Source organism: Podarcis liolepis (genome assembly GCF_965112155.1).
Source record: "Podarcis liolepis genome assembly, chromosome: 5".
NCBI lineage: Eukaryota > Metazoa > Chordata > Lepidosauria > Squamata > Lacertidae > Podarcis > Podarcis liolepis.
In genome coordinates, this window is record NC_139556.1 from 4,384,367 (window position 1) to 4,411,047 (window position 26,681).

The 26,681-nt window shown below is 41.1% G+C and overlaps 2 protein-coding genes across 3 annotated transcripts in view; both read right to left on the bottom strand.

Annotated features, from left to right (window-relative positions):
- PARVB (parvin beta) overlaps positions 1-26,681 on the bottom strand; it is a 172,967-nt gene that overhangs the window by 41,678 nt on the left and 104,608 nt on the right. The gene's annotated exons all lie outside the window — the stretch shown is intronic.
- Positions 668-26,150, bottom strand: SAMM50 (SAMM50 sorting and assembly machinery component). Of its 2 annotated transcripts, XM_083503457.1 has the most exons (16): positions 25,423-26,142; positions 24,649-24,911; positions 22,781-22,891; positions 21,941-22,042; positions 21,095-21,182; positions 18,776-18,882; positions 17,527-17,657; positions 15,434-15,521; positions 14,580-14,708; positions 12,450-12,521; positions 12,118-12,204; positions 10,619-10,689; positions 10,166-10,233; positions 9,054-9,200; positions 8,722-8,863; positions 668-861 (listed from the first exon to the last, which is right to left on the bottom strand). In XM_083503457.1, exons 2-16 carry the CDS (start codon positions 24,658-24,660, stop codon positions 816-818), a joined length of 1,401 nt encoding a protein of 466 aa, XP_083359583.1. In that variant the 5' UTR covers positions 24,661-24,911; positions 25,423-26,142; the 3' UTR covers positions 668-815. The 2 variants fall into 2 exon arrangements, with proteins under 2 accessions (XP_083359583.1, XP_083359582.1); XM_083503456.1 differs by lacking the exon at positions 24,649-24,911 and having other exon boundaries at positions 25,974-26,150.

Genomic DNA, 26,681 nt, shown 5'->3' on the forward strand with positions numbered 1-26,681 from the left:
GGCATCAAGTGATATGAAATGCATATGTGAGCAAACCCTAATCCTCACTTTCTTTTTTTCTTTTTTTAATTTTTGAGGGGGTTTTTAATACAAAAAGGAGCAAAAGAAACGTACATGCTGCCCAAACAAAAGCACACAGAAATGCACTATTATTTACACAAACAAAAATCCTTCCTGCCCACAATCGCTTCCCACCACCACACCCCTCGACTTCCCTCCATCACACCACAACTTCCTTATTTTTTGAGTTTGATACAATCATTGCACTCTTTAGATTTTGGATTTTTCTCTCTTTATAACATTCCTAGATAATGTTGTTCTTTCTGCTTTACTCCTTTAATCTAAACATATCAACATATTCAGTGTTTCCATGGAGCTTTGTTTCCAGGTAGGATCACAGATGCAAACCCAAGTACAGTAATACAATATTATGCCCCTCCTAGCACATGCACAGCAGAGATGTGGCTCCTCCACTCATTCTTCTCAAAGGACGAGTTAACTGGCCTACCCTGATAACACCTTCAGCTATATCAAATGCAAGTTTTATTTGTGTCTCCCTTGGCAAAAGTGAGTCCTCAAACAGAGTTACAGGTTGCTGTTTTCCAAGTCCTGATTTAATTTTTTTAAATAAGTTTTTGAAGAAATCAAGAATGCATCACACCATAAATTATGGGACTTTTTAAAGCAAGTTTCTTTATTGAAGTAAACCCTTCATACATAATTATATTTCGGTAAAATCCTCTGGGACATCTTTGTGCCACTCTTGAACTCAGGAGCTCATTTTGGCCCAGTGATATTATGAAACGACTGTGACATTATAAGAATCTTATTCCAGCTCCAAACTGAACTCCATCACATATTCTGGAAAAACAAAAATAATTAGTATGATATGCAATGTACTGTAATAAATGCAATTTTAGCTTGAGATAACGCTTTACATTTTGCTGACCTTTAAGCAGAATATTTGTCTCACTTCTTGGCTTTATGTCCCTAATTAAAGATTATAGATTTCAGCTGTGATCCTATGTGCACTTACCTGGGAGTAAGCCCCACTTAAAACAGTGTAATTTGCTTCTGAACAAACATGCATGAGCATGCTGAAGTTTTCTTCTCCATTAAGCTTGACAATTAAATAGGAGCCTACTAAAATTTGCTGATGAGACCAGATTGCATTTTTTTGTTTTGTTTTCACCTAAATTCACACTGGTAGTTCTGTTTCTGAAACTGTGCTTCAACTTGGAAGCTGAATCCAATGAAACTGTGCATCCTTGATAAAAATGTACTTTCTGAGAAGAAATTTGCAGTCTAGAAATTCTCCTGGATTCCCAGGAGGCAGCAATAGCCAAGAGAGCTTTTATCAATTACACCCTTGTGCAAATTAATTGAAACAAAGCATGTTTTCTACCTTACTTGTAATCCTGTACAGTGGTACCTCTTGTTACGTACTTAATTCATTCCGGAGGTCCGTTCTTAACCTGAAACTGTTCTTAACCCGAAGCACCACTTTAGCTAATGGGGCCTCCTGCTGCTGCCGCACCGCCACTGCACAATTTCTGTTCTCATCTTGAAGCAAAGTTCTTAACCCGAGGTACTATTTCTGGGTTAACAGAGTCTGTAACCTGAAGCGTATATAACCTGAAGCGTATGTAACCCGAGGTACCACTGTACTCAAAACAAACACGAAAAGTCAGTGGATCATTATGGTGTTGGAAGCCTGCAGCAAATAGAAGGAATGATGCGCTCACCACAATATATTGAGCAGGGATAGCCTGCATGAATGACTTCCCCAAGATGGCGCCGAGGTAAGACGCTCTTATCGGAGCTCAAAGAATTTTTTAACTAAATGCCTTTGTTGCCGGCTCTCCTCCTTCTTTTGGATTTTATTTCCTTTCACTACTTCGCTGGGCTTTTGAACATCTTATCTTATCCTCCTCGGTGCCGGGACTTAGTGAAGTTAATGAAGTTTTAACGAAGGCTCTCAGACATTCCCTCCCGGGCATTAAGGCACTCCCTCCCAGTTTCTCATTGACTCCTCGTGACAAACTTATCCCAAGGATCTTTAAGGACCTCTAATGGGCTTTTAACCCTAAAAACTATAAATTTATAAAACCACAAATTTCTCCCACCACCTCTAACTTCGTGGACCCCCAAACATCTCAGTTGTTTTAACAAACTGAGAAGAAGGGGGGGGGATACTTCAAAGGAGTGCTCTAATTGGACCCAGTTTTAAACTCCTCGCAGCAGCCCAGCCAGGACTGAATGAGAATTGAATGAGATTGCGACCTGAGAACTTTAACACTCTATCACTCCGTTTAGAAGTCTGATCTCATTGATTTAAGAAGAATCTAGCAATGAGAAGAGCCAAAAGACTCAGATGTCCTGATACAGAAACTGACGCAGAGCCCTCCGGTTTCAAACAGAGTAATCTAGATAATTACCTGCTACCTCAAAAACAGCACATATCTCCTCCCAAAACCTTCCTCAACTCTTTACATGGAAAGACAGTTGAAGAGATATCCCTAGGAATAAATGAGGACAAGGCTACTACTCCCATAATCGAGACACAAGTGCTAATTGATAGAAAGGTGGAGCTGCTGGAGGAATGCTGCCTAATGACTGCTCAAACAGTTCAAAAAATCTTTGAACAATTACAAAACATCTCCAAGAAGCTGGATAACCCAGATGAAAGGAGGCAACTCACTCCCTTTTTGCCATCCTTAATAAGCCCTGGAGACAAACAGAACAAATACAAATTTATACCTCTAAACCAGCCAAAAACCAGAGGAAGCCCCCCTCACTCAGTCAACCTGATACTGAGGCCATGTGAGATTGTTCTCCACATTTTTCCATATAGAGGGCCCCTACCTTACTGGGAGTCATCCTTCTGGGCCAGACACCATCTAAATCTGCTCCTAGGCCTTGAGGGTGGAAGCATCGACCTAAAAGCAGTCAAGACGCTCACTAACGATGGACATTCCAAAAAAGTACTACTAAAATTTGGTAGTCATAGAATTCCAACCAAAATCCTAAGGGTAAAGGCTTATTTAGCCCAGAAAGGAATTATTCCGCGTCGACACTTTGAAGATATATCACTCAGACCATTGATTGCATCTAAAAGACAGAACAAGATGAATAAGGCCATTCTACCAGAAGCCGACATCTGCCCTACTCCCGTGGAAGAACCCAGTAGATGGGAGAAACCGCAGCCAGCTACCCGGGAAATCACACAAGAAAAATCCAAGCTCTCAAACCAAGCGACTGTAGCATCAAATAACAGCCTCGCCCTTGATACAATAGACTGGACAGTCCCAGAAGAAGTAGATCTGCTGAGTAACTTTACCAAGCTACCAGACAAAGAACAAATAAACATACTCAGTAAATTGACGAAACTACAGGCCAGATTGACCGAAATTCACCAACAAGGGCAACAAAATGCAGTAGAAACAATACACAATCAAACTTTACACTTACCAGCCCTCTCCCCTAAATGCATAGTCAAAAAGAAAGCCACCAATGGAACTTTCAAATGTATAGATGCAGACCTTCAAATCCAGCCTCCTTTAGAATATGAAATGGCAAGGAAAAACTCCAGCAATGAGACCACAAATTCCTGGCTGAGATATCAAATACTAGCTCTAAACGAAATAGGTACCCCTTATTTAAGTACTACAAAGGACTCTAACATTGCCGAACAAAAGATGACCTCCAACAGACCTGATTCACTGAGCCCAACATCAAATGAGGCCAAAGAAATGGAAGTAGAGACTGAAAACAGTCCTACTGTCCACAACAGTCTACCAACCATAGAAATTTCTCAGGAACAAGGAATAGTTAAGGAAGAAAACCAAGAAAGGGAGGAAATTTTAATTTCCCGCACTTTAAAAAAGAATCTAAAAGACCCACCATTATGTTCCCCGCCGAAAGCAGCGACAAATGGCTGTATCTGCACAAGACAAAATCCCTCGCTGGACTCAATAACAGAACTAGAATGACTAAATGCTGTCAACCAGCCATCAACTCAAAAACGGATCCTACGCTTGCTGTCCTGGAATATTGCAGGGTGGGGAAACAAAGACGGAGACCCAGACCTAATGAACTTCCTTAAAGATTTTGAATTAATACTTCTACAAGAAACATGGTCAACTAGAGATATTAAAATCAATGGATTCACCTCCTATACGAAACCCGCAGTGAAAACAAACACGAAGGGCCGGCCGAAAGCAGGCTTCTGTTGCATGATCAAAGACAACTTAGGGTTTGAAATCAAGCAGCTAGAAAAATGCTTACCACTTGCACAAGCTCTACTTTTAACCCAAAAAGACGATACTTTGCTACTTGTAAATGTCTATATCCCCCCAACCAAAAACAACAGCAGCAGTGAAAATTGGTCACAACTAACCTTTTATATAGAAAATTTGACCGATAAATACCCAAATGCCTCACTGATAATAGCAGGTGATTTTAATGCCAGAGTGGGAACCAACAATGAACAACTATGTAGCAAACTAAATTGGAATACTGATAATGATATCGCACATGCCCTGAAAATAGGACGATTCTCCAGAGATAGGGTTGTAAACAACGAAGGCTTACGCCTACTTGAATTATGTAACAACTTTAATTTGCAGATTGTGAACGGTTCAACAAAAGGCGATAGAAGCGGGGAGTTCACATACTTCTCCCCCCGAGGATGCAGTGTCATCGACTATATTCTTGTCCCTTATAATATTATAAATTCAATCATTGACCTCAAAATTGGAACGCGTACTGAAAGCGACCATCAGCCATTATTGTTGTCTATTAACTTAAAGGACGAAACCAAAATAACCAAGTACAATATCATAGAACCTTCTCAATACAAACAAATGACCCAATTAAAATGGTCCCAGGAAATGAGTGCAGCAGTGGGGCAAAAACTTACAGCCAACCTGAGAAAACAAGTATTATCCAACTTAAAGACCACTAATCCCTACAGTGATATTCCGAAAATTTATAATGAAATCTTCCAAATGTTCGTAGAGCTTAGTACTCCACCTAAAGCTTGGGTACTTAAACATAGCGCTAGCCCTTGGTTTGATGATGAATGTTTCCAGCTAAAAAGAAAGCTGCGCCAAACATTTAAAAATAATCGCGCTAAACTAGAGCCCTCTTATCTTGATGAAAAAAGACAATACCATTACATTCTGGCCGAAAAGAAACAGAAATATGCAACCCAAAAATGGCTACAATTACTCGACTCAATTCAGAGTAAAAACAACAAAGCGTTCTGGAACCTAGTGTACGGAGGATTGAAAGCCGAAAACCAACTAACTCTACCACCAATTGCAGAATCCAAATGGTCCCAATACTTCACATCTGTATTTAACAATCTACACAGTGAACTCAAAGGAAATGAGACCACTAAAAATAAAATCAATAAACTCCAGGAGTGGCCAAGGGTAGAAGAAGAGGAAATTAGAGAGATAGTTAAAAATTTCAAATCGGGGAAATCTCCTGGGCCAGACGGTCTACCAATAGAATTATTCAAGACCTATATAGATTGGTGGGCAGAACCCTTAGCTCAATTGTTTACTCTCATAGATAAATATGGGATCATACCTGAGATATGGTTAAGATCAATAATTATCCCAATCTTTAAAAATGGCGACCCAAAAGAACCAAGGAATTACAGACCGATAAGCCTATTATCAGTGATAGGGAAAATCTACGCTAAGCACCTTTTATCTAAACTTCTTACCTGGATGAAAAATCTAAATTTACCAGGGAAAGAACAAATAGGTTTCTCCAAAGGTTGCTCTACATTAGACCACTGCCTTATACTTATGCATTTGGTTGAAAAATATAGATCCCAAAGGCAATCTAAGATATATGCTGCTTTTGTAGACTTTCGTGGTGCATTCGACTCAATTGACCGCCCAAAGCTGTGGAGGAAACTCGCAGAATTAAAAATTGATCAACGCTTATTGATTCTAATACAAAATCTATACTCTTCCAATACCTGCCAAGTCAAACTTAACACCAAAGGTCACCTTTCATCAGACATCCCAAACTCGAAAGGGGTAAAACAAGGGTGTATTCTTGCTCCCTTTCTATTTAATTTATTTTTATCAGACTTGCCAGATCACCTCCAAAAAATAGAATCACATGCCCCTAAACTTAATCAGAAACCAGTTCCTCTCTTATTATACGCAGACGATGCTGTCCTACTATCATTAACGAGCTTGGGTCTGAAACGTCTTATATCTTCTCTGATCCTTTACTGCGAATGTAACAAACTCTCTATAAATTATGAGAAGACAAAAATTTTGGTCTTCTCGAATGGTTGGAAACTAGAGAAATGGAAAATAAGAGGGCAAGAAATCCAACAAGTGAAAATCTATAGGTATCTGGGAATCTTATTCCAGAGCAATTTAGGGTGGGCAAATCATCGCACAAATGCCATAAAACAGGCAAAGTGTACCTCATCAGCAGTTGCCCGTTTTTATTATCAGAAAGGTAATCAATTTATTCCTGCGGCCAATCAGATATTTCAAACAAAAGTGCAATCCCAGATATTCTATGGAATCCCGCTATGGGTCCAAGCATATAACAGTGATTTAAAAAAGATTCACTCCAGCTTTCTGAGACGTATTCTTGGACTCCCAGCTGTGATCAAATATGAAACAATGTGTGCAGAAATAGGCATACACACAATGGAATATTGGGCATGGTCCACCTCAATAAAGTACTGGTTACGCTGCCATTTTCGCTGCCCTCCATCAAGTCTGCTCGCTGATTTGCTCAAAGACTCCTATAAATCAAGATGGTATCAGTACCTCGAAAAAAAGATTGAATCTTTAGGCATCGAGCTGGAGCCCCTGTACAATTCTAATGAGCAATACATTTTCCATAATATCCTAACTAGACTAAAGGATGTCGAGAGACAAAATATTATGGCAGCTGTAAACAAAATTTGCTCCCCCATATTCTATGATTTAAATATCTTAGATAGCAGAGCCAATTACGTCACTAAATTAATAATCCCAGCCCAACGTAGGGCTTTTATGCTGGCCCGTTTGAATGTTTTTCCCTCAGCATTTGTCAGGGGAAGATATCAAAACATTCCTAGAAACAAGAGATTCTGCAGATGTTCTATGAATGTCCCGGACACTGTAGAGCATATTCTCTTTCATTGCCCACTGTACAGTATCCCACGTCAACGCGTGCTGTCCCCTCTTTTGGGTGGTCTGGAACCCCAGCAAGGTGAATGTGTGGGATTCTGCCTATCCGACGTCGACCAAAGGGTAACGGCGGGGGTAGCCGAGTTTTTGGTAGCAGTCCTCCAAGGAGCAGGTTAACAACGAAAACCACTGATTTTATATGTATATATATATATATATGTATGTAGCCAACTGCTGCCTTTTATATATATTTCAAGGCTTTTATATGTTATTTCCTCTTTTATGGTTTTATTTGCACAATGCCTAATAAAGGTTTGATAAGTAAGTATATTGAGCAGGCATAGGCAACCTTGGCCTTCCAGATGTTTTGGGACTACAACTCCCATGGTCCTTAGCTAATAGGACCAGTGGTCAGGGATGATGGGAATTGTAGTCCCAAAACATCTGGAGAGCTGAGGTTGCCTATGCCTGATATTGAGGTTCTACGACAAAGAGTTATTCCAGAGCTGGAAAAGAGGTATCCTGACAGTACTGGGATATTGCAGCATGACCTAGCCCCCTGTCACACATCGAAAGTGGTGAAGAAATTCATGACAAAGCAGCAAATCCAGGTACTTGATTAGCCAGGGAATTCCCCAGACATAAATCCCAATGAGAATTTGTGGGCTATAGGCAAAAGTCACCTCCATGCTGTAGACTGTACGACTATGGAGAAGCTCATTCAGGCACTGATTCAAGTGTGGTACTGGGATCCGAAAATCAACAGTGACTGTTCGAAACTAGTAGACTCCATGCCAAACCTTGTTCAAATGCTGCTTAAAAATAGCGGAGGTCATATCCATTACTAATGTATGTATATGTAAGTTTTGTACAATAAACTACATCGTTTGTTTCAATTAATTTGCACACGGGTGTACATCTCATATATTAACTGCACCCCTTCTCAGAGAACAAGGAACATGTCTTGGTTCTCTTGAAAATAAAATTACTCCAGTGTGTTCCATGAGACTGTCCCTAACATCATTAGCATACAACTAGGTTGACAGGTGGTGCAGAAAGAAGACCAAACCAACTGTTGCTCAGCTGTGCTGGATGTTAATATGAGTATGAGTGTGACTCAAAGTGCTGTTTCTAATGCACCTATGAAGCCTTGCATTTCCCTATATCAGATTGTTTCCCCTTATCAGCCAGTGTACCCTCTTTATGATAGGTAGATGAAGTCATGCTCTGAAAGTTTAAGGAGAAAGGCTTTTCCTGTGACATTCTCTCCAGGGAAGCAATTAAGCAACAAATCTGTCTAGTTTTAGATGACTTGGCAGGGAGGGGGAGAAAAGAGAATCGCTAGGTGGTTTTTTTTAGCTCTCTAGTATTTTTTTCATCTCATAGCTTTGCAAGTCACTGGGCCTTGAACAGAGGATATGCTATCAGCTCTTTTATGTTGGTACGCGATTAGAGAGGAGCATAGAGTGGATTTTACAGTTTTGAAGCTGTAAAATATCTTATTTATATTTTTTAAACATATATATTAGGTGGAAAGGCAATTTAGAATAACCGAACATACCTGTCCCCACTTTGTACTCCCATTGGGATACAATAATTGAGTTCTAACCGAGCAATGTTTCCAAGCCTGAGAACTATTCCAGCACCATAAGACCACCGGATGCACTCCGCTAGTTTACGAAGATGAGCCTTAGGACCTTCACCTGGGAATGGAAAGGAAGCCAATGAGAATGAGACAATAACCAAATGTTTTCATGGCCAGTAGCCCAAGTTCTGTTCCAGGTACAAGGCAGTAAACTATTTTAAAACACTCAATTTTTAAAATATATTTTTTGCAGAAACAGTTAAAATGCCTTAAAAGGGGGGGAGGGCTCCAATGTATTTGCTTCTTACCATAATTAAGATTGCAGAGGTTGCCAGCGTTGAGAAAGAAGTGTGTTCTGAATAGATCTCCAAATCCTCCCCGGCCAGGCCGAAAAGGGAGAGGAGTGTACAAATGCAGACCTCCAGCCCAGTAAGCTTCACCTCCCAGGTAATCCCCTAGAAGAGTAGCACAGCACAAAATATTCACTACATCAGCAATCTCAAGAACATTATTCAGTATAAAAAAGAGGTATCCTCCATCACTTTAGGCTAAATCAACTTTTTTGCCATAATTGTCCATAGAAGCACTGCACACTGTAAAACTTTATTGAAGGTCCCACCTGCTGGCAATGGATCACAGAACAACTTTCAGAACAATATTGTGGGATGGCTACAATGCCTCACCTGTGCCTGGAGGTCAAGCTGGAGGCATGGGGGTTTCCAGGGCTTGGGTGACCCCTTTTCAGTTTCACCCAGGCTTGGGAAGCTTGCCTGCCTAATTACAACAACATCTTAACTATGTTGTAGGACATAGGCAGAAATACAGATACATAAAGAACGCAATTTTGTCAATGCATCTTTCTGTTTGTTCACTTAAAGAAGGTAGATTTCCAGGGGACACTGAGTAACATTTTTCTGAAAAGGGGGTGGTAGGTCTGAGAAGTTTGGGAACCTCTGCCATAGAATATTAAATAGCCCAAGATCTGGTTGAAGAGGAATGTTTTTGCCTGGCACCTAAAGACATGTAATGAAGGTGCCAGGTGATCTTCCTTAGGGAGAGCATTCCACAAATGGGGAGCCACCGCAGAAAAGGCCCATTCTCATGTTGCTACCCTCCAGATCTCTCACAGAGGAGGCACATGAAGAAGGACCTCAGGTAATGATTGCAGGGTTCAAGTGGAGAGGGGGCAGCCCTTGAAGTATTGCGGTCCTGAGCTGCTTAAGGTTTCATAGGTCAAAACCAGCACTCTGAATTGGGCCTGGAAACTAACTGGCAGTCGGGCCAGGATCAGTGTAATATGCTCAAACCGTCTAATCAGGTAGACCAACCATCTATCATCATCCTCAAGTATTCTCAGCCCATTTTCTGGGTCCTAGTAAAATTATTGACAATGATGCAGCCTACTAAAAATGTCTCAAACCTTCACTCTGTGGTCCAATGCTGTACATACTGAATCCACGCACACTTGTTGGTCCGCCAAGATAAAATCTATAAGGAAAAGAGAACCATGACTACATGTGAAGTGGCAGGCGACAAGGTGTGTTACAGCAGGCAGAAGGAACTGTACTTAACCACCTCCTCAGCTCCAGATCCACCCTTTCAATATGATCAGGGCATATCCCTGTCTAAGCGTACAGAGGTGCCACTGTCACACCTAGTTTGGCCGTCCTTTGCTAAACTTTTCTGAGATGCAGGAAATGCTGCCATTAACCCAAACTGCCAAGTAGCTTGGTTTGGAAGCCATGCAAATGAGTACCATTAAAATCAATGCTTAAAACAAATTTCTTGATGCAAGAGATGCATCATTTCTATTTACATGCTATGCCAGACAGACAATAGGCAAACGCAAAGGAAAGCAAGTGGAATTACTTACCTATCAGCAATACTTGATGGTTTGTCTCCAATAGGAACCAACATTCCACCCCAAAGAGAAGTTGATAAAACCTTTAAAGAGACAGGCAATCATAGATTGAGTAAAATACAGTCATACCTCATGTTACGTCCACTTCATGTAACGTTCTTTCAGATTACGTCCCGCGGCAACCCAGAAGTACCGGAAAGGGTTACTTCCGGGTTTCGCCACTTGCACATGCGCAGAAGCGCAAAATGACACCACGCGCATGTGCAGAAGCGGCAAATCGCAACCCGCGTGTGCGTAGATGCGCCGCTGCAGACTGCACTCTTTTCATGTTGCGAACAGGCCTCCGGAACAGATCCCGTTCACAACCAGAGGTACCACTGTATATGACAGATGTGCAGATAAATGTTGGAGATGTGGATCCTCGAATGCAGGTATGAGGCCTGTTTGTGGTCTTGTTCATTAAGAATGAAACCCTAGTAGTAACTAGATTAATCACACTAATAACCCATTATGTTGTAACTTTGGACCCTTTAGCAATTCTATTGTGTTATTTAGATGACTAAATAAAACAAAGAACCTGTATGGAACTTAACTGTCGCTGCCTGCATGTTAGCAGCCCCAACATGGAAGAACAATTTACCACTTACAGTTAAAAAATAGCTAGCTAAAAGTTTGGAAATAAACCCACAGTTGGTTCAACTGCAGGATGGAAAAGAAAAGGGAATTTTAGTAGTAAAATGGCTCACATTTATTGAATTTGTAAAAAATAAAAATATGTACTTTCTGAGGCAACATCAGTTACTTCCAGAATAATAGTTTTTGTTATGTTGCCCCTTTTTCATCTTAGAATTTCCAGTGGAAAATAAGTTTCAATACATTCACAACAAATTGAAAGGCTGTCCAGGGGCGGTATAAATGACAGGTTGGCTCCACATAACCCAGTTCCAATCCCTGAGCCACTTTCATATTGTGAAGCCTTTTAAAAGAAGGGCTAGTTTCCTATATTGCACTTTTAAAAAATCAAAAGGGCACAAATAGATGGATTTCTCTAGATTGTACCTATATACTGCAAATTATGGTCAGGAGCCAAGAGTTGCCTAATGCTGAGCAAAGGACTATGTCATTCTCCCTCCCTCCCTCCCTCTCTCTCTCTCTCTCTCTCTCTCTCTCTCTCACACACACACACACACACACACACCAACACAAACACACATTCAAACTGGCTTCTTAGAACAAGAAACCACCCCACCCCACCACAACACTAACTGCTTCTGAAACTCCCTCAAGTTTCAAAACGTACGTGACAATTATCACACCTGCATTTTCCCTGTTAGGAAAATGCACACATTTTCTGTATTCTAATATGCAGGCTGAACTGATTCCAAACTGAACTGCTAAATGCTGTACTTTAAACAATTTGTAACTTTAAAAATATACTTTATTTCATTTGGTGTTTTTTTAAAAGGTACTATGATATGAATCGTTTACTCCCAATAGCACCAAGTACTTACTGAATCCCACAAGAGCTTCTTGTTAAACTGAAGTTCAAAGTCCTCTTTCAGAAAACTCACATCACCACCGGTATAGCCAGCCAACTCCTAAAATACCAAACAGACTCTTTTGAAGACAGAAATATAAATACAAAAACACATTTCCACACGAATCACTTGTTGTTTTATTATTTTGGTGGTACTATATATGAAACAAAATATTGATTTGAAGGCTAGCTCAATCAGGCAGGGAGCTGAAGTGTACAGGACTTCAACCAATAGTGCCATATTTTGCATACATATTGCAAATATAAAACACCCACCCACAGCTGTTTTCCAGAACCTGATAATACCTGGTTTATTTTCAGCAAAGCACCTCGTCTCGGCAAGATTGAAGAGTTACGCGAATCAATTACCATGGCGTGCTATAAACAAACACACGTATGAAATGTTATAAGGTAGGAACAGTCAACTATGACATTCTTTTTTCCTGAATTGCATAGAATCTTATTGGAGATAGAGGAAAAAATTATTCATCACTATTCGTTTGGGCAAACATTCTACTAAACTCTTAACGTGATACTGCATAATCAAAATTATCTAGCAATAAAAGGTTCATCCTTAATTCTGAATTTTACTGAGTAGTTTTGTAGACTAAGCATACACTGAGCATTTCAACATGAAGCTACTACATTATGTGTAAACTATGGCCAAGATCCAATTCCTTACACTGAGTGGCTGCATTCCTTGTGACTACTGCCAGTTATCCAACTGTGCACAAGCAACTGAGTATGAATACGCATGTGAAACTGCAAAGGAGATATTTGTTCTTCCATCTGCAGTTTGCTGGATCACAGCAATACTACCAGCCACTGCAACGTTGGCTCTGTCTCAGCAAGTGAAGAGAGAGAGGCGTACTTACTTATTGATATGTGGAAGAAAAGGAAACTCTTACAATATTCAGTTCCCTCCCATGTGAGAGAATGTGGGGGATACCTCCCTTAAAATGATGCTCCCCTGACTAATTAGCAATGGCATATTTTTAGTCAAGTAAACATTCTGATAGATCAATTGTACCTTGCAGCTCTTATCGTGCATAAATATACAATTGCCACTTCAGCTATTTGCATATGAAAAAGCAACTGCTATTAAGAAAGTTGTGTCTATCTTCATGTTAGGAAATGTACCCTTACAATGAACTGAAAATATTAGGTATGTAGTGAAACCTTATAACAATAACAGAAGTAGATAATTATAAATATAAAAGTATATATAAATGAATAAAGATACTGTAATCTGAAATATATATATATATATATATATTTGCTTTCGTAGATTTTCACGGGTACAGGAATGCAGGTTTTGGTGTCTTCGGGTGTCTTCCCGTGTAAGAGTTGGGGTGTCTAGGCGACGTTTCGACGAGGTCTCACTCGTCATCTTCAGGCTGGTGCTTACGGCTTCTTGTTACTGGAACAGAGCAGGATCTCAGTGTTTGAGTTCCTATAAATACTGTTGAGGGGGTGTGGTGTATTCTGGGCAGAGAGGAAGTTCCCAGGATAGTGTGACTTTTCTTCTTTTGTTCCTTAATTACTTGAGGGATATCTTGAGTGATTTCTTGAGTGATATTCTGAGTACCACTTAGGAGGGTCATTAAGAGTGGATTAGTTGCTAAAGCTTTCGTGTCTTGACCTCTTGAACTTGTGAAGAGTTTTTCTGAGAAGATGGCTGTACTGCACTTAATTGTGCTCTGGCTTGGCTTCGTGTATAGGGGCGAGCTGTGGTTTTGTGCCCTGTGCCAGTCAGATCTGTGTAGGGATTGCAGGGGGGTGTAGCATCCGGAGGTGCCACTATGGTTTGGCTACTGGATGGTGTCTGTAATTTATCTGTGGAGAGGGTCTGGGTTTGGGTCTGGTGTGGTTGATTGGTGATGGTGTTCTGTGTGCCTCTGGTTCTGGTGTCGGTTTTTGTGGGGAGGGCTAATTTCCAGATGTCTGGCAGGCGGGACGTGTCGTCACGCTTGTTCATGTTGTGAGGGTGTTTCTCTATCTCGATGGCTTCCATGATTATTCTCTTGTGGTGATGTTCCATGTTAAAGAGCAATTTGGAATCTGCAAAATTAATTTCGTGTCCTGTTTCTTTCATGTGTTGGAAAAGAGAGGAAGTTTTTTCTTCTTTTTTGACGGCATTCTTGTGTTCTGCGATACGTGCATTTATTCGTCTGTTTGTTTGTCCAATGTACGTGGCTGGGCAGACTTTGCAGGGTATTTCATAGACCCCAGTTGGAAAATATCATTCAGTACAAAAATCAGCTTTCCTCATATCAGTGTAGACTCGAATCTCTATTGCTCTTGGGCAAGAACGGACAACAGGTGTCATAAGGAACCATTATTTCAACACTATTGCAGTTGGCTCAATTAATGTGGTACTATTCATCAGCATTTGTCATACTTCAAAAATTCATATTCCAAATAGCAAAAGCTTACAGACACAGACGACTTGAGTGAATGTCCACTTTCTTCTCGGACAGAAAATGATGCTGTTCTTGCAAGACAGCCAAGCTCCCTCCAGACACCCTCCCATTTTAGCGTGTGGTTGGTCTTCCATATGGGAAACTGTAAAAGATACAATTTCTTTAATTACGAATGAGAAAACATTTACATATTTTCAGCATCTTTCACATATATCTTGGAGCACTGGGATTACTGGCAATGCAGCCAGTCTTAGAAGAGACTATAGGAGCTGCTGCTAAGGTACTTTGCTTTGACGGTCTCCTCCCAGGTTCACCTGGCTTCTCTCTTGAGGGCAGGTGCTAGCCAGGTAAGCTGGCTTTTTGTGAGGAAGGTGCTGGGCTGCTAGCTCCTTTCAAGAGAGTTGCTAGGCTCTCAGCTGGACTGGAGCCGAGGCAAGCAGCAGGCACCAGCTAATTCAAGTGAATTCTCAAAGAAAGGAGATGCTGGGGTTTTGAAATCCATGCAAGGATTTGCCAGTTCCAGGAGGCAGCACTGGAGCAACAACAGAGCAGGAAAAGTATCAGTGACTGCATTTGCTTCATTTTTAAAATGCTGCCTCCATTGCCTTCTGCTCCCCCACCTCAATTTTAGCAATGCAGAAGATGAAGCAAGAAGATGAGAGAGAAAGGAAAGGTTAAGTCTATCATGCCCAGCACAAATATTTCCTCCTCCTGAGTTTTCTGCAATCTTCAAAAAACTTGAGAGAGAAAACTTGGTTTGAGTGAGGGGCAGCTGCCAGACAGAGAGGCACTGTCACTGCAGATAACCAAATTTGTGGATTTCTCTCTCCCCAGCCAACCATAAACAAGTAGCGCTATTTTACCTACATTGAATTCTGTTGATATTCCTCTATCAGTTTCACGAAGAGAACTCCAAGGAAATTGTCCGGTTACTTTATACAGATTGAGAGAAAAGCTAGAAACATAACATTAAGATCTAGGATTACTACAACAAAGAAAGGAGCTGAAGAACAAGTGTTTCATAAGATCACACCTATGGCACTGCTTAACTTTACCTATAGCTGATAAAAAGAACTCTTTACTTGGCAAGCAGGACAAGGCTGCATGGCTCTGCCACATTTGTCATTGTAAAATCCTTAAAGGAAAGATGTTAAGATTGCACTCGTAGTTCAAGTTCCTGGACCTCCAAACTAACCTTCTGTGCTGTAAGGTGAGCAATCCTATTTCACCATATGCCTCACAGACACACTCAGTCTCTTACTAAATGAGCCAGGAAGGCAGAGATGAAATACTAGCAGAATGGTGGTTCACCACTAGTAGGACAGAAGCCTAGCGCCAGCTATGCCTTCAAGCTAGAACTGGAGCCCTTAAGTTAGATCTAAATAGCTAAACCACAGAAGAATTGCTTACAATAGTACTGTACAAAATCCTTTAATAGCTTAAAAACCAATTAATAAGTTGGTTACAGAAAATGGAAGATAATTCTCATATGTCATAATTAATCAACTTAATTTACTTTCAGTGTTAACAGTGAAATGCAGATAGTTTACAGAAGCTTAACACTCCACAGCAGCGGTCTCTTAAAGTGCTGGCAGCCGAGACATCTACATTAACTTTCTGAACAGAACTATTCGATGAGAAAAGGCAATTTACCATTTTATCATGAAATTTTACTGTTTTTGGATTTGACAAAAACTGTTGAAAGCTTAAGAACATATGGGAGGGATGAAACAAACTGAGCTGCCTTTCATTATCTTTGTGCGAGTGGACAGATATACAGCTGTTAGCGCAGACTAGATTTACTTGCAAACATGTCAAAACAGAATGATACTGTATTTGACTTAGCATTAGCTGAAACAAGAGATAGAAGCTAAACAGCAAGATATCTTGCTCACTTTCTCCAAAGTTTCTATGGAAAAACATGGAAAAACCTAATTAATGCAGAATTAGTTCCAATGTAATACTTTGCACACATGGTGTGAGGAATCACTGCCCTGTATGTATACATGTAAAAAATATAGTTGAATGCATCACCCAAAATGTTTGCTCAAAAATATCTCCTGGGCTAAAGCTAGATACAGTATTGTTAATAATGATAATAATAAAGTTGTGAAACTGACTTTCTATCCATGGGAATAACTCCAAAAAGCCATACCCAGTTTGGGCATTAACATGTTCTACTGAGGCTTGGTGCTCAGGAACACATCACCAGAGGGGAGTTTTCCCAGCTGCTGAAAGACTGGCAAGGCAACAGCAGCAGATATTAGCAGAGAAGAAGGACTTTATGCATGACTTCAACAGCAATGGCAGCTGGGAGGCCAGAGAACCAGCAACATCTGATGCCCATCTGCCTGGTAAGACCTACAGCAGTCAAGAAATGTCCCATTCAAGGAAAAGCATAGGAGAGAATGAAAACTTAGGAGTAAATTCTACCATGTAAACTGCCTTAAGAACTCTTTTGTTGGAACTAAGGAAGCATAGATTCTAAAAGTGCAAGACACTGGGTTGTAGCCAATGTGGAACTTCTGTTTCCTCTCCAGCCACAACACACATACCCCAACATTTGTCCAGATCCCCCAAGCCTCCAGAGTTACAGTACACAGGGGTGAGTGGGTGGAGCAGACAGAAGAATAAGTTCTGTTGCTCACACTAAGTCCACAGAGTTGAAGCACTGGGTATGGCCCAATCTGTTGACACATGCCTTAAAATATTTGCTAACAGTCATAACAGTGAAAGCTGTTACCAACCACTCTCAGTGTGACCAACTGCAGATGAGAGTGAATGTATTGAGTATTGGGGTCGCTACCTTAAGTAGCTCATCTTTCAAAAAATGGGGTGTATACTGGTGATTTTATTGTCCTTTGCTGCACACCACTTACAATACATTTTCAAGGGTCTAGGGTTTTTCTAAATAGATGTCCATAGCATTGAAACCTTACTACATTCTGAAGGTATCTTACTTTCTTTCGAAGTGACCAGGCTGTGGTTTGAAGAAAGAGAGACCATATGAAGTTTCCTTTGTGCCATAGGAGAACTGAAATGTCACCTTCTCGGCACGTCCAAATATATTCGGGAGTTTGAGTCCAAGTACCTGCAAGAGCCAGAATAAGCACTGAAGCATGTACAACTTTGCCAAGACACTCGCGCACTTAACTGTTTTCTGTAGTTTTTTGCTGCACACAAATGTTTCCAGTGGCAAAGGATACCTGCTCTGCGCCCCCCTTTAAATGTTTATTATCACTATGCTACCCCACCTGGGCTCTGGCATTGAGCAGGTTCCAGGTGCCATCTTGGTCTATCTGTCCCCCTCAATGTCCCAGAAGCCATTTGGGGGCATGGGAAGAGAAATATGACCACTGTCACAGAAAGCACAGCCCACAGAGCTGCAATGGTGAGAAGCCGGGGGGGAGGGGGGGAGGAACTCACCTTCTGCAAGCTCCCTTGCAGAAGCTGTGACTACAGCCCATTGCTCTTTGTGACATTTTAAACAGTGTGAATTTTAAAACCCAGTTAATATTAGAGTTACTAACCCATATTTCCCCAAACCTTCATGGAAACTTTGCAGTTTTTAAGTAGTTAAAATATCCCTTTTATCATTATCTCAAGCTTCTCCATAAAAAAACCCAGATAAATATATTATACACCATAGGTAAAGTACCAGTGCTCATATTGCTGTCAAATGTATGAAAGATGGAAAAACACATAAATCATTGCAAGTTTCTCAAATTGGAACCCTAAAGCATTTTTTGTAATTTTCACACAGAGCTGTCAATCATGTTCTAAATTTACAGAAGCATCAGTTTTTGAAAACATGTAAATTTCCTGACTACAAGCTTCTGATTTCAACTGAAACCTCCCTTCATTGAATCTCATAACAAGATGACATTATATAATAATAAGCACTCAATTGAAAAAATTGTGTTTTCAGCTTGGAATAAGATATTGCAATTATTTACAGTCTCAGCATATTTCTACACAATAAAAGCAGTCAAGAGATCAGAGATTTCTAGGACAACTGTAGAATAAGCAGAAAAAAATGAACACATATACATCTCATTTATTTTAATGGAATTCTCATTCCAAATAAATGTATTTATGATTGGAGAGGGAAATCTGTTTTACCAAAATTAATTTAAATCGCTTATGATAAACTAGCATATATCATATCACCACAACGTAGATTGCAGGAGGTTGTTAAGCAGGTCATACCATGCTCCCTTCATTATTGCCAACCATAGTATTATAACTTCCAGTTAATCTTCTCAGTTCTGTTACTTCAAATGTTACATCTAAACCATTTGGAAGGGCATCATCTCCTAAATACACAGACAGACGTATTAGTAAAGAAAACAATTTTTTTAATCCAGTTTGATGTTTCTAATTATTAAAATACAGTGTTTCTTAAATAGCTTCTTAAAATACTTTAAATAACATATGTAATACCTAAATTAAGTTCTCACAGTTAAATACACCACTCAGAAAAATGCCTTCACAGAAGCTAATACCCCAAATAGATTCATCCCATGCATTTGACTTTCTATAATACTAAACACTGTTTGGTTCAAACTATGAACACTTAACAGTGGAATTGAAGATTTAAGCACAAAATCAGGACAGGAGCAGAGATCTGTGTGCCTTACCATACTTCCCTCTAGCCTCTTATAACATTTCCTTTATTTTTATTATCATAATTAATTTATTAATCACTCCCTACACAATCATCCCAAGGTGATGCATAATAATAAAAAACAGCAGCAAAAGTTTAAAAAAACAACAACTAGCCAGTGGCGTAGCGTGGGGGGTGCAGGGGGGGCCGGCCGCAACATCTGGGGGTTAGGGTTAGGGGGCGCAAATCCACAGGTTAGGGGGCGCAAATCCACGGGTTAGGGGGCTCAAATTACTTGCCTTGCCCCGGGTGCTGACAACCCACGCTACGCCACTGCAACTAGCTGATACATTTTAAACAAAACTAAAGCAATACAGAACAGACACTCATGGCAAGGACCATGGGACCATCCAGCTGGGAAAGCCGGGGGGGTGGAATCTTTGATTGTTTCCATAATGTACAAATAGTGGTGCCTGTCATATCTGAACAGGAATGCTATTCCACAGAACAAGGACAGCTACACTAAAATCCCTGCTCCAAGTTACTGCAGAGAAGGCTTCTAAGATCTTGGAACTTGCAGGAGAAGTTTCCCTACAGACCACAAGGCCCTGCCAAGTATGTAGGGGATAAGGCAGCCTCCCACAAAACCTGATACTGCTGTATAGGACCTTACATGTTAGTATCAAATCCTTGAACTCAGCCTGGCAGCAGACTTGGCAGCTAGTGCAAATCCTACAAGCAGGGTGTTCTATGCTGGCAGTCGTCTGCCCACAAACGCACCTCCAGACCAACCCCAAGGGGAGCCCCACACAGAGTGCACTGGAGTAATACAACTGTGAGGTTACCAATGCATGGACAACTGTGGTCAAGCTATCCCGATCCAGTCCTGGTACTTCTTTCTAGTATTGGGTCTTCTACCCTCACAATTTCAGCTGATTAATAAGGGAAAGTCTGCATCAACCTTCACTATCCTTTTATCCTGCGAAGGTTTTGTACTACAACTCCCCTTATTCCTGATTATGTGCCATAGTAGGTGGTGCTGATGGAAGTTGCAGTCCAAACCCTCTGGAGGGCACCAATCTAGGAAAGGCTGGACTAGATGGCAGCAAACCAGCACCATGTTTTAATTGGGGGCAAGCTCAGTGCCAAGGCTAGCACAGTTATAGAACTCAATGAAAACAAATACAACCTGTCACCCTGATGGATACTTTGCTGCCTGATATATTGAAACTTTGCTGCCTATATATTGAAACTAAGCATTCCATTCATTTATGCTACACTAGAACTATTGAGAAGGACACGTGTATAAAATAGTCTGTCCTATCAAAGGAGGAATAGCCAATTTTAGTTATACTCAGAGTAGACCTACTGGAATCAACGGATTTAGGTAACTTAAAGGTAAAGGTAAAGGTACCCCTGCCCGTACGGGCCAGTCGTGTCCGACTCTAGGGTTGCATGCTCAACTCGCTCTAGAGGCCGTAAGCCGGCGCCGTCCAAAGACACTTCTGGGTCACGTGGCCAGCGTGACGAAGCTGCTCTGGCGAGCCGGCACCAGCGCAGCACACGGAAACGCCGTTTACCTTCCCGCTATAAAGCGGTACCTATTTATCTACTTGCACTTAAAAGAGTGCTTTCGAACTGCTAGGTGGGCAGGAGCTGGGACCGAACAACGGGAGCTCACCCCGCCGCAGGGATTCAAACCGCCAACCATATGATCAGCAAGCCCTAGGCACTGAGGTTTTACCCACAGCGCCACCCGCGTCCCTCCCTTAGGTAACTTAACTCCCATTTATTTCAATGGTTCTCCTGCAAGAGTTACTTATTTTAACCTCCTTCAAAGCATTTAAATATTACACATATTAAACTACTATAAAGCTATATTAAAACTCAAGGAAAAACAAATCACACACACTGATAATTACCTTGACACGTATCAATTAGAACATCCACCTGTCTAAAAATTCCTAGACGGAGGAGCTTTTCACGAGCTTCATGGGACTTCCTCATAACCTTCAAAATATTTAAGGTTTAGCTTTGCACCTTAATGACTAAATGTTCAACAGTTATTTGCCAAATGCATATATTCATTATCTCACATACTGCTCTACATTTTCATTACACAAACGGGAATTCCAAGACACAGAGTGGACCTCACATAAATCAGTTTAGCATCCAACCCCAACATGTATAAATAACTAAACTCAAAAAGTAATAACAGGATTTCATGAGGCTTACGTCTGCAAGAGCAAGACTGCAGTTTAGCACCATATTTATACACTGGAATATCTGGTTATAAAGAATACCTATGCTTCTGTTAAAGCATGTTTTGCAATATTGTTTTGGCTCATCAGTTTGTACAGCCTATAAACCTGCTGCATCAAGGCCCTATGTCAGCTGCTGCTAAGCTTTTCTGTCTAGTGTTGGTGTTTTGTGTACTGAGGTGTTGTTATATTTTGAATGTCATTTTTAACCTTTTTCTTAACCTAGATTGTAAATTGTCAAGAGATGCCCTGTGCTAAGTGACTTAAACCAGGCACAGACAAACTCAGCCCTCCAGATGTTTTGGGACTACAATTCCCATCATCCCTGACCACTGGTCCTGTTAGCTAGGGATCGTAGGAGTTGTAGTCCCAAAACATCTGGAGGGCCGCGTTTGCCTAAGCCTGACCTAAACAATAACATAATAGTAATATTAAACAAGGATCCTGACATTTTTAGACTTCACAGTATTTTCAAGCTTTTGAGAGTTTCAGGATTTCACTACTTACATCAATGAGGTCTTTAGCCTTGAATACGTCACCAATTTCATACATGATAATGTCATCTTTAGTCCTTCCAAGGCCATCAAAGTGCACATGTTGAACCACAACCTAAAGATTAAGATGGTTCTCATCAAAATGTTAACCCTGGAAACATTCCAAGGACAACTAGAATTTCTGCTCAACTAAAACATAATGGTGCCATAACCAATGAATTATTGAATTACAATTCCAAGACAGCACAGAACATTGTCTCATCATGAATCAAAGTCAAGAATTTTAAGTGGCAAAAACAGCATCATTATTAAACAGGTTTTTACATTATTTTGTGGATGAAGCCCATATTTTACCAGCTTCCTTGCAAGAATATCATAGGGACTTTGTCAAAAGCCCTACTGAAATCAAGATACACTATGTCCACAGCATTCCCCTTATTCACCAAGCTTGTAACTCCATCAAAAAAAGAAATGAGATTCGTCTGGAATGACTTATTTTTGAGAAACACATGATGAGTCTTAGTAACCACAGCATCATTTTCTAAGTGCTTACAAACCAATTCTTGAATTTTTGTTCTAGGACCTTTGCTGGTATTGATGTCAAACTCACCAGTCGGTAGTTATCTGGGTCTTCTTTTTTTCCCCCTTTCGAAGATGGAGACATTTGCCCACCTCTAGTTTGCAGGTACATCACCTGTTCTCTAAAAATTTTCTTTACACAATTGTTTACTAATACCTGAAGAGAATTATTCATTGCTAAATGGTAAGAATTCTGCTCCTACTAAAATTATGACTGTGTTACAGTGACTGTGAACTGTTAAATAGAAAGACAATGGGGTATCCCAATACTCACATCTTTATTTTCCAGTATTTCCTGTTTGGTTTCTGGCTCAACTTCAACCAGTTCAGCTTCTTCCCCTATAGCACCAAAATCAGGTCCGCTCATTGGAAGAGGCTCCAAACTCTGAACAGGATAAAAATTCACCAAATATATCAATTGAGTTAAATTGGATTTAGTTTTTCAAGTCCTCAAGTATTTATAGTAATTCTTACCATGCCATCCACCTTAACATAAAATGATGCAGTCTTGTGCAGTTGTGTTCCCAGAATCTATGTATGTAGACACAGAATCTATCTATGCAGTTTCATTATGCAAGAGTGGTAAAGGAATGGTATCCAATTAAGTCAAAAACAGAGTAGACTCACTGAAAGTGGCAGGCTTACGTTATTTAAATCCAGTTGTTTCAATAGTGGATATCACTCATAATGTATACTGCATAAGATAAGCCCGTCAGTCAGCTCAGTTGGAAAGAATGTAGTGCTGATAAAGCTAAGATTGTGGGTTCGAGCCCATCCGGGCCAGCTGTATATTCCTGCATATTCCTAGATAAACCTTGGGGTATCTTCCAACTTTACATTGCTACGATTCTAATTGCCATACACAGTATTACATTTTTCAGTTTGCCTTTTTATTTCACAATGCACTTGGTCAGTATAAGTGCTATTTAGAGAATGAGTATCTCACAGAACTCAGAAGGGTTATTTAATAAAGAAAGATCGTTCACTAAGATTTTAAGCAGGTATATATTTTTAGACGTAACCTGCATTGGTCATTTATGTTTGGGATGTGGCTCTCATTCCATTATAGACACCTATGGTGCTGGCTGTGTTGTCCCTCTTTGACTAGCTGACACAAGCTGCATAAAACTTTTAATTTCCAAAATCCTAAATTCATTTCAATATGAGACCACTGGAAACTGTCACCCTATACTTAAGGTACTTTTGAACGTGAGCTTTAAATGCATACTTTGAATAGCCCTGTAAAACTTCACCCACCTCTATTCTTTTCAGACAGCTACTTTGAAATAAAGGTACACTATTAATGCTGCAACAGAGAAGCTTCAGATTTTGTAATCCAGTGTGTGGTGGGGGAGTAAATTAAATACAAATTGTCATTTGGGTTAATGTATCATTTTGATTCTCTAATATGCAGGGATGGGATTGCCATTTTTTTGAAGGAATTTGAAGACACTATGAAACAATACTGATATAAAAATGTTTGGAATATAGCTTTGGTTGAAAAGTTGGCAACAACATTGGCCAGGATGACTAAAAAGAGGGATAGTTAAAGATCAGAATGATTTCATTTTGTAATGCACATGAATAAGAAAATGAATGATGTAATGCTGCCATCTCAGTATGCTACTTTGTGGAACACAGCTGTTTATTTTTCCTGTAGCAACATTTGCCATCTTTCTACTGTACGTTATAGAGCAATTGTGAGGGTTTTGCTGTGTCTATTAGCCTCTGGAACTAAGTTTTATTTACATTTTAAGTTATGGTCAGAAATTTATGTTTTAAGTTTTTGGGGTTTTTGCATGTTTCTATGCATAAAATAACAATTTTTTTAAAAAGTTAGATTTTTCTAAGACCTCGAATTACCTGTTCAGTTGTAGCTGTTTTGTTATTGCTCTGTCTACATTTTTGCATTTAACTTTATGCTTAATTTGTATACTTATGCTACTGTAGGATTCTCACAGGTACTAGAAATCATAGAATCGTAGAGTTGGAAGGGACCCAAAGGGTCATCTAGTCCCACCCCCTGAAATGCAGGAATCAAAACTACAGCATCCCTGACAGATGGGTCGTCCAACCTTTGCTTTAAAAAAACCCAAAAAAAGCAAGATCACTGCCTTCTGAGGGAGTTGGAATAGCACTTACTGTCAGAAACATCTTCCTGATGTTTAAGATGCAAAGTGTGTGTGCCACCTCCAAGTCAGTGTGATGCACGTGGGTGTGTCATGAAGACTTTCCATTCACAACAGGTGTGTAAATACTGTGCTGCCAAGGAAAGCACTGCAGTCCCACCGGAGACGCCATCACAGGCAGCACCACTTTGGAGAATTATAAGGCTCCTTAGGGGAAGGAGGAGCCTCCCAGGCTCCATGCAAGCCAGTCCAGGTTAGCTGGCCAAAACCCCTCCGCTCCCAGGACTGACAATCCCGGGACCGGGGGGGAGGGGAGGGGACGCTGGAAGAAGATTGGATTGTTTTTATTCTCTTTTTTTTCTCTATTACTAGAAATACTTTATGAATGTTGGAAAAATGTTGAAATGAAATTACTTGGCTCTTGTAAAAAATGTATTAGGTAAAAAGGTAATGGTTATGAGAAGTTGGTAAAAATAAGGTTTAAGTTTTAAGTTTTAAGTTTTTTATAAGATAAGATGATAATAGAGTAAGGTGAAGTAATAACAGAATATTATGAATTTTGAAAAGGATTTGCTGTGATAATTATTAATCAAGATACAAGAGAACGGAAGAGGAGGAGGTCATGGAAAGAAGGTAACGAAAATGGATAATTTGAAAATGGTGGTTTATTTTTTCTTTTTCTTCTTTTGTTTTGTTTTTTCTTTTTGTAATTTTGTTTTTTTATCTCTGTAATTTTGAGAAAACTCTTTTATCAATAAATATCATTTTGGGGGGAAAAACACAAAACCCCTCCGCTCCCTCCTTGTTCCAAAGGCTTGAGGCACCAGAGCATGTGCAAAGTCCACCACTACCCAAGGAAGGAAGGAAGGAAGCCTGGAGTGGAGGCACCGGATTCCACAGCGCACCCAGAGCAGCCTTCATGCAGGCAGGCAGGCGCGCACCCCCTTCACGGGCGCCTTTGCACATTCTCAAGGTCATACTCTGCACATGCTCAGGAAAACGCTGCTCGGAATGTTCGGTATTGTTTTTAAGGAGAGCCCTAAGAAAGGGGGTGGGGATTCTGCACATGCTCAAAAGAGACAATATCCTTTTCAGGTGACGGCCGTAAAAAAAACCCAGTGACAATAATCCTAGGAGGAGGAATTCTTCACATGCTCAGAGGAACGCTGTCCCGAGCCGCCGGGCGTTGTTTTAGCGGAGGGGCGCGGCCCCGGCGCGCGCGTGCACGTGAGGGCGCGCGGGGGGCGGGTGTCTCCGCTCCCTTGGCGGCCCCGATCCCTCCTCCGCCCAAGGTCGCCGCCCCCGCCCGCCGAGCCCGCGGGGCCGGGCGCTCCTTACCCGCGCGTGGACGGTGCCCATGGCCGCCTCTCAGCGACGCCGAGCGGGAGAGCGAGCGGGAGAGCCGGGGAGGGAGCGGCGGGCCAGGGAAGAAGCGCCGCGACGGTCCCTCAGGAGGAGAAGCTGCAGCAGCGCGGGGCGGCGGCCATGACAGGGAAGCGCGTCGGCGGCAGAACGAGTCTGATTGGCCAGGCCGGGGCGGAAGGGGGCGGGGACTGGAGGACGGAAGCACGGAAAGGAAGGGCGCCGAGACCGTAGATAAAAGAAACGTGGGGAGCGAAGAGAGATGAATAGCCGCGAGCTTCCGGGATGTATGAGGATGTAGCTAGCGGCAGGGCTGGCCCTCCCACGAGGCAAGAGTGGGCAGGGACCCCCGAGGGTCATCAATAATAATAAGAATAATAAGAATAATAAGAATAATAAGAATAATAATAATTTATTATTTATACCCTGCCCATCTGGCTGGGTTTCCCCAGCCACTCTGGGCGGCTTCCAAAAGAATATTAAAATACTGTACTACATCAAACATTAAAAGCTTCCCTAAACAGGGCTGCCTTCAGATGTCTTCTCAAAGTCTGGTAGTTGTTGTTCTCTTTGACATCTGGTGGGAGGGCGTTCCACAGGGTGGGTGCCACTACCGAGAAGGCCCTCTGCCTGGTTCCCTGTAACTTGGCTTCTCGCAGTGAGGGAACCGCCAGAAGGCCCTCG

Coding starts and splice junctions, on each gene's coding strand:
- SAMM50 (XM_083503456.1), bottom strand. CDS start 25,994: ATGGGCACCGTCCACGCGCGG. Junction 22,892..25,973: donor TGGGCACCGTCCACGCGCGG/GTAAGGAGCGCC, acceptor TATCCTGTTCAG/AGTTTGGAGCCTCTTCCAAT. Junction 10,234..10,618: donor CCATCAAGTATTGCTGATAG/GTAAGTAATTCC, acceptor TTTTCCTTATAG/ATTTTATCTTGGCGGACCAA.